Source organism: Coloeus monedula (genome assembly GCF_965178545.1).
Source record: "Coloeus monedula genome assembly, chromosome: 12".
In the NCBI taxonomy this organism is placed as follows: domain Eukaryota; kingdom Metazoa; phylum Chordata; class Aves; order Passeriformes; family Corvidae; genus Coloeus; species Coloeus monedula.
In genome coordinates, this window is record NC_138792.1 from 2,211,556 (window position 1) to 2,228,135 (window position 16,580).

General features: G+C 45.9%; 1 protein-coding gene across 1 annotated transcript; it reads right to left on the reverse strand.

The window, feature by feature from the left end:
* Window positions 1-3,601: 3,601 nt before the first annotated feature.
* Window positions 3,602-12,190, reverse strand: LOC309577574 (ras-like protein family member 11A-like; the record flags this gene model as incomplete). The annotated part of the gene is made up of 4 exons (XM_082289701.1): window positions 3,602-4,069; window positions 8,245-8,327; window positions 10,614-10,670; window positions 12,046-12,190. The coding sequence occupies 4 exons, from the start codon at window positions 12,188-12,190 to the stop codon at window positions 3,602-3,604; spliced, it is 753 nt and encodes a 250-aa protein (XP_082145827.1).
* Between the last annotated feature and the right edge of the window lie 4,390 nt (window positions 12,191-16,580).

Sequence of the window (16,580 nt, forward strand, 5' to 3'; positions counted from 1 at the left end):
AGATTAAGAAAGAGATCTGGCCAAATTCATCAGCAAGTCGCAGGAAAAGTTAAAAATAAAACCTGGTTCTCCCTTCTCCCAGGTCACACCACATTTCCATGGGGAACCACTGGAAATGGGTGAGAAATGCAGCTGGCAGGAGCACAGAAATAACCATTAACAAACATCTTCAGTGACTCCCAAGCCTGTCTTGGTGCTGCTGCAATTGTGAGGTACAGCCTGTCACTGAGGCTCTGCTCAGTCCCTAACACAGATGGAATTTAAGTAACTTTCTCCAACTTTTAATTACATTCCTGTGCAGTACAGCTCACTGTGCTTTGTGCATACCTTGAGGGAGGTGTATGGTCTGGGAGTTGTTGTAAAGAGTCGGGAATTAATTACAAAGGACGCAGGGCTGGAGTTCCTCTCGAGTACTTGCTCAGCTGTGTAACCTTGGGGCAAATCACTCAACTGCTGTGTGCCCAAGTAAACCCAGCTGCAAAGCCATCTTGAAAACCAGATGGTGCACAAAGATTTAAAATGCTCAGGAGAATGATGAGTGATGAGAAAAAAAATTTCAGAAGAAGGAATTCTGCAGCTCACTGCTGTTGGTATTGATTCCAGTGGAGTTAATCTGGACTAAATCAATAGAACTGAGAGGAGAATTTTCTTTGATAACCAAAAATCACCCCACACTCTCAAATCTTTGTTTTTCCTCTCTCCTCTTGACTTTATGGCAGTACTTTCTCTCTAGAGGGTTAATTTTAAACCTTCAGTAGAAGACGTGTTTTTTCCCCTGGCAGCCTGAAGTTTCTAATTCAGGATCAGGTTCTACATGACTAAACTTTGATCTTGTACAGGATTATTTTTAGGCACTTAATTCTATAGCATTCCTTTCTCCCTGCTTTTTGTGCTGCCATTCAGCCTTGCCTCTGGGGCACAGTGAGGTGTCCTGGGGCTCAACTACTGCACCCCAAATAAAAATACTGAGCTTTATTGCCTTCTGTAGATGGTTAGTCCTGACTTAAAACCAGTATTTGTACTCCTGGTCAATGAACAAAGGAAATGCTGAAGTTACTGTAGCAGAATAAATGTTTGCCACATGTTAGTACCCAAGAGAAGACTTGAATGTTTCAATATTTTTTGGCTTTAGTCAAAATGTAGATTTTCCCCCCCCCCCCACAGGAATGTGGGAATACTTATTTGCATAAGGAATATTTTCTTACATAAGGAGCACACAAAGCAGGGTGTCCTAGGTTGTAAGAAGGGAAAAGAATATACTTTAGTGTGAACAAGGAATATTTAAATATGTGACACATACAGGAGCCATTTTATTCACTACTCAGGGAAGACCTTGCATGTTTTTATTACTCACTAATGAAAATAAAATGACAGGTTTGAATTTTGGTGAGATTTCTTCCCAAATCAGAAAGGATTCCAGCTGAAGGAGGAAGTTACAAACGAATCAGACAAGCTGGAGCACAAATACTCTTAATCTTTCATGGAAACCAATGTCAGCAAATTGTCTTCAGCAAATTCAGCCCTTGTTATGCAGTACTGGAGTGGTAAAATTGCTAATTGCTATTCAAAATTTGGGATCATTTTCCCAACAGAAAAATACTTCAGTTTCTGTGGGTCTTGCAAACTGCTCCATTTCATGTTATTGAATCTTTAGACTCAATGTTTGAGCCACTGAAGCTCTAGATTCAATATTTGAGCTATTGAATCTTTACATTCAATATTTGAGCTGTGCTGTTACTAATTGAAAACACTGAAATTCCATGCCATAAAAACCAAAGTGCCTGGGATGATTAACGACACTGCTCAAACACCAAATTGCTAATCAACCTTAATCAAAAGTAGAAATTCCTTGATATCCTTTGAGTCCCTGTTTGGATGATCCAACTTTTCCCCTCCTACTACCACTTGAAACTGAATTTAAAAACAGGTGCAGGTCTTTTGTGGGAATAAAAGACTCTTAAATGAATCAGAACACAAGACATTCTCAGACGAGCAGCTGTGGAAAACAATAAATAAAACAGAAAGTGAGCTGGAGATAAGGCAAATCCAGGTGATAAGGAAAATCATGGCTAGAGCTGTCTAATATAGGGACACAGAAAATACAAAGTACATTTTAAAGCCCTGAGCTATACAAGTACTCATCAGACTCAACTTCCATTTTTGCTGCTCCTAATGAGGAAAAGGTTGATTTAGCTCAGTCTTGCCAGATGAAACTGCAGCTGGGAATGTTCTTCCATATCCATCAAACTCGGGTTTCCCTCCTGTGTTCCTGAGTATAAATCACTGAGCTTGACTTCATTTCATGGTCCTTGAATTGCTCATCTGGTCTGTTTGAAGAAAAGCTTGGTGCATCATGAATTTGCCATGGTCCGAGCCCGTTCCTCCCCACTCTCACTGAGAACAGAGTGCTGGGTGCTCTGTGCTGTGGTTGTTGGTTCCACAAATCAGCTCAGGGGATACAGCCTCAAATCCTTGGACGTGCTGAGGCACAACCAGACGCTGCCACTGGGATATGTCCTGACAGGCTGGGATGCTCTGGGAGCCGTTCAGGGAAGTCTGGCGTTAACTGAAACAGCAAAATAATGAATTCCCCAAGCCAAAATAATGAATTCGCCAAGGCAAAAATTTCAGGCGTCATAAAACCTTTTCTTCTTAAAAAAAAACCCCAAACAACCTAATGATGTAAATATACTTCGTGTGAAGGCCTTGTTTCTTTAAAAGCATTTTGAACTTGAAGTCTGACTAGTTTAGGAGAACAAAATTAAGAGTTTTAAGTGACCTCCTTGCTCTTGATCAGTGCAGTCCATTTTTTGGTGGGTTTTAAACCACTCTGATCTATTTTTCCCTTTTGCCGTGTAAGAAACCTTCAGAAAAATGAAAAATGCCATGGAGAAACTCACTACAAAATGCTGCCACAAGTTTGTATTTTGCCCATTTCATCACTTTCAGAAGAAATCAATGTGCTTTTAAACAAAAATAATCTGAAAAAGTATCGATTTTAAAAACATCTCCTTTTAAAGAGACGCTGTAAGGCTAAAGCTTGCACATGAGCAAATCTCTCCCCATTGCTAAGAACTCTTTCTTTCAATTAATACTTTTCACTATTTATGCTCTTCATTTAAATGAATTAATTAATTTAATTTGCCTTTATTTTCCAGTCTTGCAATGAAGCAAATCTGGTACATTTTGCTCACTCAGGACAGCTCCCATCACTCTCTTCATGTCCTGCTGTAGTTCACTGCCTGTGTTTGGGAATACAACCATTCCCAAGGGGAGTCACATCTCTTAAAAGCAGGATTTCATTGTTCTCATTAACAAACCCCACTTTTTAACACTAAGATATTTGACCGCACCCCGTTCAAAAGAAAAAAAAAGAAATAATTTGGGACAACCTCTTTTTTAAACCACAGTTTCGAAATTCCTGCCCCAGAGAGCAAACCCTGCGAGTTCCTTTGCTGAATGAGCAGGGGCTTTTTGAGGAAGACGTGAAGACAAAATGGGAGAGTCTCTCACACAGCCTGACAGCTGAATTGATGCCCCTTCTTCCCAGCTTGTTGCCCTTTTTATCCAGGGCTCTGGAACGCAATTCCCGCCGACCGCATCAAAGCGTGGTGCCCGATTTGCCTTTGGAAGTCAGAGCCTGCTTCAAACGCCTCTTCAAGTCCTGCATGTTGGGCGACTTGGGCCGGACGAGGTGGAGACCTCTCCTCTTCTCACCATTGCAGCTGCCACTGCTCCTGCTGAGCTCCTGGCACAGCTGCTGGAAGGCCTCGTGCACGCCCTCGCAGTTCTCCCGCGCCGACACCTCGCAGTAGGTCCCGGCCAGCTCGCTGGCCAGCTGCAGCCCTTCCTTGGAGGACACCTGCCTGGCCCGCAGCAGGTCGCCCTTGTTGGCCATGAGCAGCAGGGGGATGTTGGCGTTGGGGTGGATCCTGCGGATGTGCTGGTGCAGGGGCCGCAGCACACGGAAGCTCTCGTAGTCCGTGATGGAATAAACGAACACGAAGCCGTCGGCCCAGTAGATGGAGCGGTTTATCTGCTCCTGGCAGCAGATGGTGTCGGTGTCGTCCTGCAAAACAACAGGATTTGGGTGTTAGGAAACACGGAGCAGGGAGCAGAGAGAGCAAAGAGCCCCAGACAGAGCTCAGTTTGAACATGGGGCTGTTTGTTAAAGTACAGCCAGGAGCCTCTCTGGATGTCCCAGTGGAATTCTCAGTGTTGGTGACACTGTGCCAGGTTGTCCAGCCTGGGCAAAAGGAGGTTCAGGGGGGACCTTTCACTCCCTACAGCTCCCTGAAAGGAGGTTGCAGCCAAGTGTGGGCCAGGCTCTGCTCCCAGTGACAGGACAAGAGGAAACAGCCTCAAGCTGCACCAGGGGAGGTTTAGGTTGGATATCAGGAGGAATTTCTTCATGGAAAGGGTGATTGGACATTGGAAGGGGCTACCAGGGAGGTGTTGGAGTCCCCATCCCTGCATCCCTGGATGTGGCACTCAGAGCTTTGGGCTGGGGACAAGGTGGAGATTGGTCACGGGTCGGACTCAGTCCTGGAGGTCTTTTCCAACCTCAGTGATTCCATGATTCTGTGATCCCACACTGCAGGAAAGCAGTAATGTGGAGTGGAGAGGGGTCAGAGCAAATTGGTTGAAGAGCCAAAATACTGCTTTGAAAAGTTAGTTCTATATTCTCTTGTACCCAACCAGTCAGAAACTCACACTCTTATTGTGGATGAAATTGTGATGGGCACAGTGAGATCATTAAAAATCCATCAGGTTTGTCACACTGTGACAAGTGAACAGTTGTCCCCCAAGGTGACTTTGAGGGCTTTTTCCAATCCTTTATTCAATGTCTCCATGGACAGAGGCTCTCACTAACTCTGTCTGGTGAAGCCTGCCAGGTTTTCCTGCCTTGCAGGTCTCCGGATAGTCAAAGTTATTTTGAAAAAAGCGATTTGCTACAAAGAACCAATGACCACAACTCAAGATCAGGTGCAATCCCATTGGTAATTTGCAGAGCAGGATGGGTTTATATCATGTTTTGCAGGTCACACATTTGTTGATTCCATCACCACTCCTATTTAGAGCCCCAGCAACCACCAGCACTGGGATTACAAAGCTGAGTACAACACTGTGGGCTTTAAAAGAGATCAGCTCGTTTGTCAAGAGGAAGCTATTTCCAGCTAATCCTCTCCTCTTTGTTATCCCTGCTGGGATAGGGATAACCCAGCCAGAGAGGGAGATGCCTGCTGCAGCCATGCTTGGTCTGGAAGAACTGACATTCCTGTCAATATTACAGCATTTCTGGAACGCTGTAATTTTTTTTTTTTATATCCAACAAGCATATTCTGTGTACAGCTCTTCATGAAGCTGGTAGAAATTGCGTTATTTTAAGGGGAGTTCAACATCACAAATACAGAGCTCAAATTTTGATTATTGCTAAATTCTACCCAAGAAATTTTCATCAACTTCGGTAAGACTAAGAGAAAACATGTTCCATTATCTATTAATCTACAGAATACATACTGACATTAGTTTTAACAGAATTTAGTGCTCAGCACTCTCCCCAAACAGATCACTTTTATTTAGAATCATTTATTTAGATCACTTTTATTTATGAATTATAAAGCCCAACTTCAGAAAGCAGAGGTGGAAAACAATGAGTAAAACTGATCCGTTTTCCTCTGGTAGATCAGACAGTAAAAGAAGAACTACTGACAAGCTCTTCTGAGAGAAGGAGGAAGTAGAATTTCTGAAGGGTCAGAGTGTAAATTCAGCTTAAAACTTTCCTCAGGAGTTCTGCCAACCAAATGCCCTTCATAAATATTTCATTATTGCCCCCAGAGACACTGGCTCATCACACCTTGAGGTTCTTTGCCTTTGCCAGCTCACTGAAATTTCACTGTGAGCAGTGAAATTGCTTATCAGATGCTCCCCAAAACACTCAAACCCCAAAGCCCAACACAGGATGATGAAGAGGGATCCTGCCCAGCAGCTTGTTTGGAAAGGTTAATGAGAGTGAACTCCAGCCAGGCCGGGGCAGGCTGTGGGAAGAAGGGCAATTTGCACTGTTGGGGTCTGGGTTGTAGCCAGTCTGGGGATAATTAGCCACTCTCCATGTCCTGGAAGCATCTTTTCACCAGCAAAACCCTTTCATGGCAAAAAAAGCAACTAATTGCACTGGCAAGCCCTGAAAATGGGTTTGGAGAAGGTGCACATTCAGAAAGCCCTAATGAGCAGAAATTCTCTGTTACTCCAGCTAGGCCCACCCAGGAGTGAGAGGGATGGATAATCCCAAGAGGAATGCTTTATTCAGGAAACCAAAGGCTACTTTTTAAATGGAAATCTCTGCTCCAGAATGAATTTTGAAACACACAGGCGTTTGCAGTGTATAGGCCAAGCAGCAATGAATCACCCAACAAAGCCACTCATCTGCTTCTGTTTCTCTCTTACACTTTCACATCTCTGGGGGCTTGAATCCCGAGGGTTTCCACATGATTTCCTCCTGAAATGCTGTGCTCTGCCTGCAGAGTGCAGGAAACTCTCTTCCTTAAGGATTTTGATAAAAAGTCCAACCTTTTCTCAGTCTTAACCTGTTCTGACACAGTCTCTTCAATTATTGCATACATCATTTGAAGCAAACACATACAGGGTGAGATAAGCATGTCTGTGGGAGATCTTGGGACAGCACAGACCTTGGACATGGACAAAGAAAATGAAACTCTTTCTTAATTAAATTAAGATCATTTCTGACTAAGAAACCTCAGCTTCTGGCTTGACTAAACTTCGTGCAGCTCTAGAGTCACTGGACTATAGGGCACAGTATTAATTTAAACAGGAAAACAGCATCTATTGGGTCTGGAAAAGGGAGTTAAATTATTCCACTCCCTCCTTTCTCCATGGGACAGCAGAGAGAGAGGGGATTCCCTTTGTTAAGTGTTTATCAGGCAATCCCAGTGGTGCCCAATCACCCCCCACAGCTCCTCTTTGCAGGGCAAGCTGGCAAAGGCCTTTGTGCAGTTAAATCCCACTTGAATATTTGGAGAGCTTCCACTGCAGCTTTTGTTTGCTTCTGAGTGTCCAGAACAAATGAGGGCTCCTGCCCTCTGCTCTGTGCACCCCAGCACAGCAGAGAGTGGGACTTGAGCAAAGCTTTCCCCTTCAATCCACTTCCAGTCATGAGAGCAGCTGGAAATGGGAACTGCAGGAGCTTCGCTCATCCCGTTCTGTAAACTCAGGATGGAAGAGTCCTACAGCACAGAAATGCACACGTGGGGCTGTGCAGGTGAAACTGGGGGTGCAGAGCTGTCCAGGAGCAGCCTGCCACACGAGGAGAGAAGGTGGTGTTCCCATCCTGACCTTTATTCGGCCAAGTCTAAGTTTAGACTGAGGTTAAGGCCACACCTAGAAGGTTATGCTCGGTGGTGCAATGAGAATGACTAATTCTATTATGAAATTGCAATTATCAGTCTCTTGTGATTTCCACCATTCATGTAACCCCAAATTTCACTACATTTCCTGCTGCTTTGACACTATTTTCATCCTCTTGTTCTGCATGTGAAGCAGATCTTCAAGGAGAGACATCATAAATCCTGCTTGGAAAAGTATTTCTAGAAAGAGGCTCCTAGTAAACTATTAAATCTAGAATGTAATAGAACCATAGAACCATTAAGATTGGAAAAGATCTTTACTATCATCGAGTCCAACTATCTAAAACACTGTGAGAAAAAGGAGTGTGATAAATGCTAACACCTTAAAAAAAAAAAAGGAATTAATTACATTTAAAACCCAAGTAAGGAAAGCAGTGCAAAGCACCATAGCTGGAAATGACAACTGCTGGGGAGGCCTGGCCCCTTGGAAAGAAACACTTCTCTAAATCTGAGAGACTTTGGGTGTGGAGGAAGGTCCAAGCTGAGCCAGCTGGGCCTCTGGGCAGGTGAGTTTTCTGCCATGCAGGGACAGAAACCACTTGACAGAAAATAAAACAACCAAGGAGTGAGACAGATTGTGATTTTACTGCTGTTCAGAAGTGTGTTGGAAAGAGATTTGTTTTAATTTTGACTTAGTGCTGAAGGAACCTGATTTAACACCTTCAAGAGCTCATTTTGGTGAAGTTTAAGGTACTTTGATTAGTCTTGGGTTTGAGCCTGGGTGTTTTCCTGCTGCTAAGTGGAGTTAATTGCAGATGGAAGTGCTGGCAACAAACATGAGACAAGAAGTGTGTTGAAAAGCACAGAGCAGTGGTTTTACCTCCAGTGAGACAAAGGGAGTATCCTGCACCTGCAGAGAGATCTGCTCCCCATCTATGGTGAACTTCCTGGAATACAAAGCACCTGGTGGAGAAGGAACATCGTTAGTCAGGGACTGTAACAGGGAACCAAAATACAAAGGGAAGGCAAAACGGGACTGTAGAAATCCAGAGTTTTGAGGTTTGGGATGTGGAGCTGCCTGTAGAAAAGTGAACAGCCCTGGAGTGTTTGTGTGGCTGTTTGCTCAGTAAAGTGAGGCTGTGTTTGCTGTGTGGGGACATGTTCTGAGTGTACAGCCAGCCTGGGGGCTGGGAAAGGGCCACTTGGCATTGAGTCACATACTCAAAGTGGGCACATAAATCCCATTCAGGTTTTCAATCCATATGAACTTTAAATATAAGTGCAGTTCACATCTTATGATGTCAAACTAAGACATCCAGGTGTGGTCTGTGAAAGGAGTGAGTGTTTCCTACTGCATTTTTCTGAGTGCCTTTAAAAAAGGAAAGTGCTCCAGTTTTGGACACAGAGTGAGTGACTGTGTGTGAATCCCCCAGGTGCTCTTTGGGGTTTGTGTGATTTTAGCAGAGTTTGGTTGAAATCCCCAAAGACTGGACACTTGAAACCTGACTTTGGTTAGTCTGGAGGACACATATTCACAGCCAAGTGCCAGTTCTACCCACCTAGGCCTGATCCAGCTCTGATCTAACCCCTGCTATCCTAGGCTTGAACTTTATTTTGTTACTGCAGTGTGAGCTAAGTGGCAATGAAAATTTAAGTCTTGATCTTCTGAGCTCTCTGTGGCTGTGACAAGGACAGCTCCAGAGGTTGATACCATCATCATTTTTCTTCAGAACTTAACACAAGTCACGTGGGGGTGTGAAGAAATGCTAATCCACAGCTGCTGTGTACAGCCCTTCTGTCTTGCCCCAGTACAATTGTCGCTGCTGCCTCCAGAACAATGTCAAACGTGGACAAATCCACCCACTGGAGAGTAAGGAATTCAGATTAACAGGGAGCCCAGCTAGTGACAGTAATGCCCTCACTTCTGAAAATCTGCTTTGTTTCAAGGGAACAAGTGATTTTATTCCAGTGGAAAAGAGTCTGAGCTCATAGAACATTTTCAACACAAGGGAATTTAGCACTGAATCCAATATTATCATATCATGGTTTAATACTGTGAGGGGATCCAGCCCTGGTGGGATTAATTTTGTATTTTAAAACAGATCAGATTTTAAGCTGTAAAGATGATTTCATGGGAAGATCCTGCACCCCTGCACCAAGACCAGACAACTCCTTATTCCCATTCCATGACGCCCCACAGAACAAAGAGCAGGTGCTGCCAGGCACTGCCCCTGCTCTGCCTGATGATGCCTGGAACAAGGAGAAGCATTGCTGAGTGATCCCAAAGGCACCACCACCTGTTCCATATTGCTGCCATATTCCCTTCTCCTGCAGCACGGCCGTGGGCCCGGGAACTTAATGAGAAAAGCATGTGGCTCCCAGCACTGCTCTGGCAGCAGTCCCTGCACAGCTCCCAGGTCTCACTTGATGTACAACCTCCCGGAGAAGAGGTGACAGAAAAGAAGGAGCAAAAGTGCAGCCAACCATCGGGGTTACTTGGGGTCAGTGATGGGGAGCTGGAAGGAGGAGCTTTGAGATTGTGTTTCCTCAGATCAAAGGATCCTGTGCTGCTCCCTCCTTCCCTGCTCATCCTGAGCTCAGCAAGCACCTCCAAAGTGAAGCATTTTTTCAGCCCTGCCCACCTTCACCCCAAAGCTGTGAGGCGCCCAATGTGTGAGATGTGCAGTAGGGGTGAGCATGGATCCATCCTACAACCCTGGCCAAATCAGAGTCTGAATGAAACAGTTCACATGAACACTCCCTCTGGATTAAACAAGGAATGAATGGTTGCTTTGCTTGTCTTACGGAAAGACTTCAATTTCAAAGTCTCCCTGGTTATAATAGCCCCTGAAAAAAAAAGGGAATGCACAGAAAAAGTTCTGAACTTCCTTTTACACCCTTTGGAATTCCTCTGCCTTCCCTGGGCTTGCAGGGGGAGCAGCATTGGGGTTTTGTGGTTTAGCTGATGTGTGGGTTGTTCCTTGAGCCTGTGTTTCAGTATAGGTATGTCCCCAAGCAAACCTTTTACTCTGATCCTTTTCCATCAACTTGGGGGAAAAAACCAGCTGAAAGGATCATAAATAATGAGCCTTTGATTTATGGCTTTCATAGCTTGAGGCTATTAACTGAAAATATGCACCTTATGGACACCTAACACCACTTGGCTCTCCTGTAATGTGCACCAGTCACAAAACAGAGTGGATTTATTTTCCAACTCTCTGCAGTGCTGCTGGGGAGAGCAGAACTCACCGGTGTTGGCTTCGTAGTCCCCAATAAATCTCTTTGTGAGAAAGCGCACGACCAGGGCTGCAAAACAATGAGAAAAAGATGGGTCCTTAATGAGAAACCAGATCCATCCTTGCACAACATGTGTAACATCTTCCTGCAGGGAGGAGTCTCACACAGACCGAGTTCATCTCTGGATTGCTCACATGTTATTCTGCAAATGCTGCTCTCAACGCTCACAGACAAAGATCTGGGGCCAGGCTGGGATACCCAATACAGAGTTTTTCACAGCTTGTGTTGGAAAGGAGCCCTCAGATTCAGGGTGGCAGCTCAGCGTGGGATAGGGAGGTTGTTTCCCTGGGATCGCAGGTAAAACAATCTGTGCTTTGCTCTGAAATAATTTAGAAAAAGAGTAGCAAGCCAGCAGATTGCAACTAATCCAAATTTAAGCATTTTATGTCATACAAAAAGTGAGGCTGATGGATGGAATGTTTCTCTCTAGCCTTAAAAACCCTCCTGAAACCCATTAGTGATATCTAATCACACCCAGCAAACAAACTCCATGTGCTCTGCACACTTGGGTCGTGCTGCAGCACCCTGGGCCTTCTTCTTCACCTTAACCTGAGCTGCTTTCTTAAACTCTTTGCTTAGAACCCTTTTTTTCCTTGATAAAACACTTAAACCCCATCATGGCACCAGTAACTTGTATTCCTGTAGTGCTTTGATCTCAGCAGACTCCTAGTAACTTGCAAAAACAATTAATAATTAAATAAAATGGCTTATTCTGCAAACAACTGTTATCATAGATTTCATTTCAAGCAATGATTTTTCTTACAGTGATACTGGGTCACCCTTGAGCACCCTTAGATGAAACTGCCTGTGCAGCTTTGTCTTCAACAAACTAGTTAAAAATAATATGAAGATGTGGCTGCTTCAAAGCCAAAACAATCAAACATTTTGCTGAATCCCATGGAGCCACAGATGTAATAAATCTGATTTGCTCTTAATAGTTCCTGAAATCATGGACCATACATTCAAATGCTCTCTTTACCCTCTTTTCTTCCCCTCTCCTTTGGGGAATAATAAACGCACGTCTCGCACGCTGTGATTTGTCTGCTGAGCATAAAACATTTACAGCAGGAGGATAAAAACCACCAGCCCCACTTTTGGGGTGTGCAAATTTAGCCACAGCTAAATAACTTGCACAAAACCGCATAGAACCAAGCAGAACACTTTTGTGCGTACAAAACTCGCTGCTGGCTCGCGCTGGCTGCTCACACAGCGACAGCACATCTGCCTCACAAATCATCCTGTACATTTCTTTAAAAAACAAAGAAAAAAGGTACATTGGGACAGTTAAGCTGCACCAAATGTCACAGTTTTGGGTCTGCCTGGGGAGCGAAGGAGCTCGGAAGTGCAGCTGCAAGCAAAAGCAGGGAACACACCTGGGACTTACCTGTCTTGCCCACGCTGCTGCCGCCCAGCACCACGAGCTTGAGGATTTTGTTGGGCGCACAGTCCAGCACGGGGTACTCCGGAATGGGCAGCAGCAGGAAGTTGGTGGAGTACTGAGACATCGTATCCTCAGGGACCAGACGCATGCCAGAAGGGATGGCTGCTGAGCCCGGCTCGGGGGGGGAAAGCGGCAGCACGGCTCCTCGGCGCCCGTCCTCGGCTGGCTTCCCTCGGAGGGAGAAGCGCTCTCATCCCACCGAAGCAGTTTTCCCGAGGAATGGGAGAGCGCCCGGCCTCCTGCAGCCGATGCCTCAGCTCAGACAGCGACTTCGGAGAGCCAAAGGGAACTTTTTGATCAGCCCCCGTGAAAACTGACTCCGGCATCCCGCAGCCAATCACAAGTGGGACCGGGACATTCCTGCAGCCGGGCACCGAGGGAGCTGCGCCTGCATCCAGCGCTCCTCGCCCTTTAGCCCTCGCCACGGCCTGATTTACGGGCTGTCCCTCGGCTGGCTGCTAAAAACCCAGATTTTGGGGGGTTTCAGCCATCACGGGAGCGTTTTCAGCGCGGTCCAGCCACCCCCATGCTCTGCTCTAATTCCGCTTTGAATAATCCGGTTCTGCCTGTCCAGTTCCTTTGCCTTTTCAATCGGCTCCAGCTCCACGCTCTCTTGTTCTCCCTGGGCTATTGTGTGCTGCCCCTCCGGAGCCCCGAAGCTGATGGGACCCTGCTCTTCAGGATAACAAACACATTTCCATCCCCCCCCTCCGAGTTTTCAGGCAGCTGTGGGGTATTCCAAAATCCCAGCTGGCGCATGAATCCTCCAGGACACGTTTGATCTGTGAGTCCTAAAGGCCCGCTGGAACGGGGTGGGACACTGCAGGCTCTCCAAGCCTGGGAAAGTGAATTTAGGGCTGATGACAGACTTGGGAAGCGAAGGAAGGACTCGGTGCCTTTCAGTGGGGCGAGCCAGCAGAGGGAATGAAGAGAGAACGGCTTCTTTAGGAAAACTGAGCGGGGTTTTAGGACAGCTGGCGGCTGCAGGGTCTGTGGGATGACAGCCTGTAACTGAGCACTGGCTACAATCAACTCTCAGTTCTCTGGGATAACAGGGAGGGAGGAACACGGCGGGGGGGAGTGACCCAGACAAAAGCAAAACTGCAAATAATATGAAACAGATGTAAATGAAACTAAAAAAATAATGTAGTTGGAACATTCATCTTTGGAAAAACTTCTCGGAAGGGGTCTGCAGGAGCAGGGGCAAGGCTGGCACATGGACTCTGTCGGGCGGTGTGGGAGGCAAGGATGGGAATGGAGGGCAAGATAATCCCCCCACAGCTCATGGAGACCTGGGCATGCAGTTTTGCTGCAGGCACAAGGTAGGCTTGGCTCACTCTGGAGAGGCTGCAGCCACCAAAAAGCCTCTCTGTGCCCAGCTGCTCTCATGGCTCTGCTCTGACCCACAGCATGCACCTGAGCCCTCCCCAGCAGGGTCCAGAGCCAGGGGTGCATTCCCAGGGGATGGGAAATCAGGGCAAAGCTCCGGATCACTGCCCCTTCCCAAAGCACTGATCCCAGTTTCCACGCCAGCATCACAGAGGATGTGCTGAGTGTGAACTGCCCTTAGGAAAACCCAGTGTTGGGGCACAGCAGTGCAGTGAAATCAGCACAAGAATCCCAAGATTTATGGACATGTCACTTTTCCAAGGCTCTGTTTCCCCTCTAAAAGCTCCTTGTGCAGCAGTATTTGTGCAGGGATGCTGTGCAAGCTCCCGGTGTTGTTCCTTTGACCATCCTGGCAGCTGATGAAGAGGTGGAAAAGGTATCTGGAGGCTGATGCAGCTCATGGAACTGCGAGGGAGCTGCCAGATCCTGTGTCTTTTGGGACGTGGCTCCTGTGGGAATGGTTTGCAAATCTTCCAGTGTCAATTTGCTTCCAGATTTTTGCAAAACCCCAAACACTGGAAAAAAAAAAAAAACAACAACTTTTCCAGGAAATTTCATTACCGGGCTGCTTTAATCTCACACAAGTTTTGTAAGAAGAGGCAAAATGAGAGGAGGAATAGGGGAAAAAGCTCCAAATCTTGCGGTCAATTAATAGGGCAGCACTTTGAAATGCGTTATTGAGCTGGACAGTGATGAATTTGGGATTAGTTAGCAGCAGTAAGTCACTGTCTGCCTCTCTGAGTGCTGGAAGCTTTGTTGCCATTTGCTATTAAAAGCACATGTTCGTGAGTAATATAAAAACATTCATCACGATAGTCCTCCTCCAAAACCAAACAGTCATAGATCTGTCAGCTTCCAGGTGGCCAGAAGAGCTTCAGCCCAGCGAAAAAAAGCCAGATAAGTTCAGAAAGATCATGAAGAATATTCTATATGAGCAAAGACATTCCTGGAAGAAAACAGCTCTGCTGGCTTGCTCCAAGAGGGAGGCACATCCAACTGAAAAAAAAAAGTTAAAATCATTTTGGGTAACCAAATGTGGTGCTGAGGAACACAAAAGGGAGTCAGCCAGAGGCAGATAAAGTTGGAGGGTGAGCTTTGGGCTGGATAAATGTGAGGCAGACAAAAAGAATGCAAACTGTGCTCAAATGATGCTGAGCTTGGATGTGGCACACGAAAATCAGGAGCCACAAGCACGGGCATGGAGCAGCTGCTGCATGACGAGGGACAGGGAAGCTGCTTCCCGTGTGCTTGCAGGGATGGATCTGGTGCTGACACGGGAGAGGGGATGTGTGGGGGCAGGAATGAGACAGCAGTGGTGGAGGAAATGTTGAACTGCTGCTTTTGGCAGCCCTGAGGGCTTCTGGTTGCTTAAAACCAATGTGAAAGCAGTTTTAGGCTGCATGTTGGAAGCAGACCAGTGGAGTTGCAGTTCCTTTGCTAGTATGGTTCAATCTGAATTTCTTCTGCACCAGCCCAGGCTTCTTGTGCTTCTCCCCAAAGCTTGTTCCTCCAAGTGCAGGAATCTCTGTGCAGAGAGAAGAGGTTTTAGTGCAAATAAAACTTCTCCCAAAGTTTTCAATCCATTCTCAAGCTCCCCCCTTCCTCTTAACTTTCAGGCTCTGATTCTGAAAGGGCTCAAGTAAAATATAGAACCGAACCCAGAGGTTTTCACAGGTGACCCTTATCTGATTTTCTAGATTGCCAGAAGAGCCTTTTCACTGAGTGAAGCCATGCAGAAGGATTCACACTCTCTGAGATTGTATAACCCTTGGCATGCAGAAGAACAATTGTTTTTAAAGGAGATTTTCATTGTTTGTGCACAATGGGCTTATATTTAGCCAAGAAACCCATGTTTTAAATTCAAATTCTCTTGGAAAAACAATCGCTTAAATTAGAGAGGGAATGTTTGCAAAGCCGAGAGCGACTTTGGAAACATTTGGATGGTTCTGGAGGGTTCACTTTACCACCCCTTGGGTTGCTCATGCAAGGATCTGTGCCTTTGCATGGTGCACAGAGATTGTTATTTCCACACCAAATCTTTTACAGATTTATTTACTGCTCTGTGTTGCTTTTGGCTCTGTTTGTTATAAGATTTTCTATTTATATTGTTGTTGGCCCTCCTAGACATCTTCAGAGACAAAGCTTGCTAAAAATAAAAATATTTGCCATGACCATAGTGCCTGTCACAGGAGGACGTCAGAGTGCTTTAAAACTGGTTGTAATTGTTCCTCACGGATTGTACAAAAGGAGTAAGAGACAAGCAGAGCCAGAGAGACCTTGCTAAGATCCCAGCATGTTGGGAAAATGTTTCTGCGTCTGCCTAGCTCTGACAGAAATTATTTGCCAGTAATGAGTATTTTGGACCAAACCACTACACCCCCATAAGTCCATTTGTAACCGTTACATTTGCCTCTGCTACATCTTTCATAGAAGACGTTGATGTTAGGGGGACTTGGATGGGGAAACAGGGCTCTTGTCTGAGCAGAAATGGGAAATGTGGCTGTGGGGAAATGCCAGGGGCTGGGGCAGATGCTGAGACAGAACTCGAGGCTGGTGGCTCGTGCACACATCCCTGAATTGACTCCAACCAAGTTGATCCCTGCAGCTCTCTCTGCCCCTCTTTGTTGCAGACTCAGGGCCCAAAGGTCACTTCTCACGCTGCACTCAACAAAAATTGTCTTTTAACCACCCTCCTGCTCCCAGTCACCAAATACCTCAAAGCTGGGAAAGGCAAAAAAGGAGGAGACAAGAAAGGAACAGAAAGGAACAGAAAGGCTCGAAGAACCAGCCTTTGTCTGCGTGCTCAGAATCCCACCTTGCGGGGTTTGAATGAATTAAAAATGCATCTCTGTGCTCCAGCAGTGACCCCTGAAGACATCTGGGGACCAGACCACAATTTTAGCCTCATCATTCTACTCAGCACCAAGTTGTTCTGATCCTGAGGCCAAAGGGCAAGGAAATGTCCTCAGATGCTGCTGCAACAGCAGTGATAAATCATCTTTGATTCTATTCTGGGATGTGAGAGCGATGAACATTTAAATGTGTACTTCAGTCTGGTCAAACACTGTCCACATTCCACAATTTCTGCA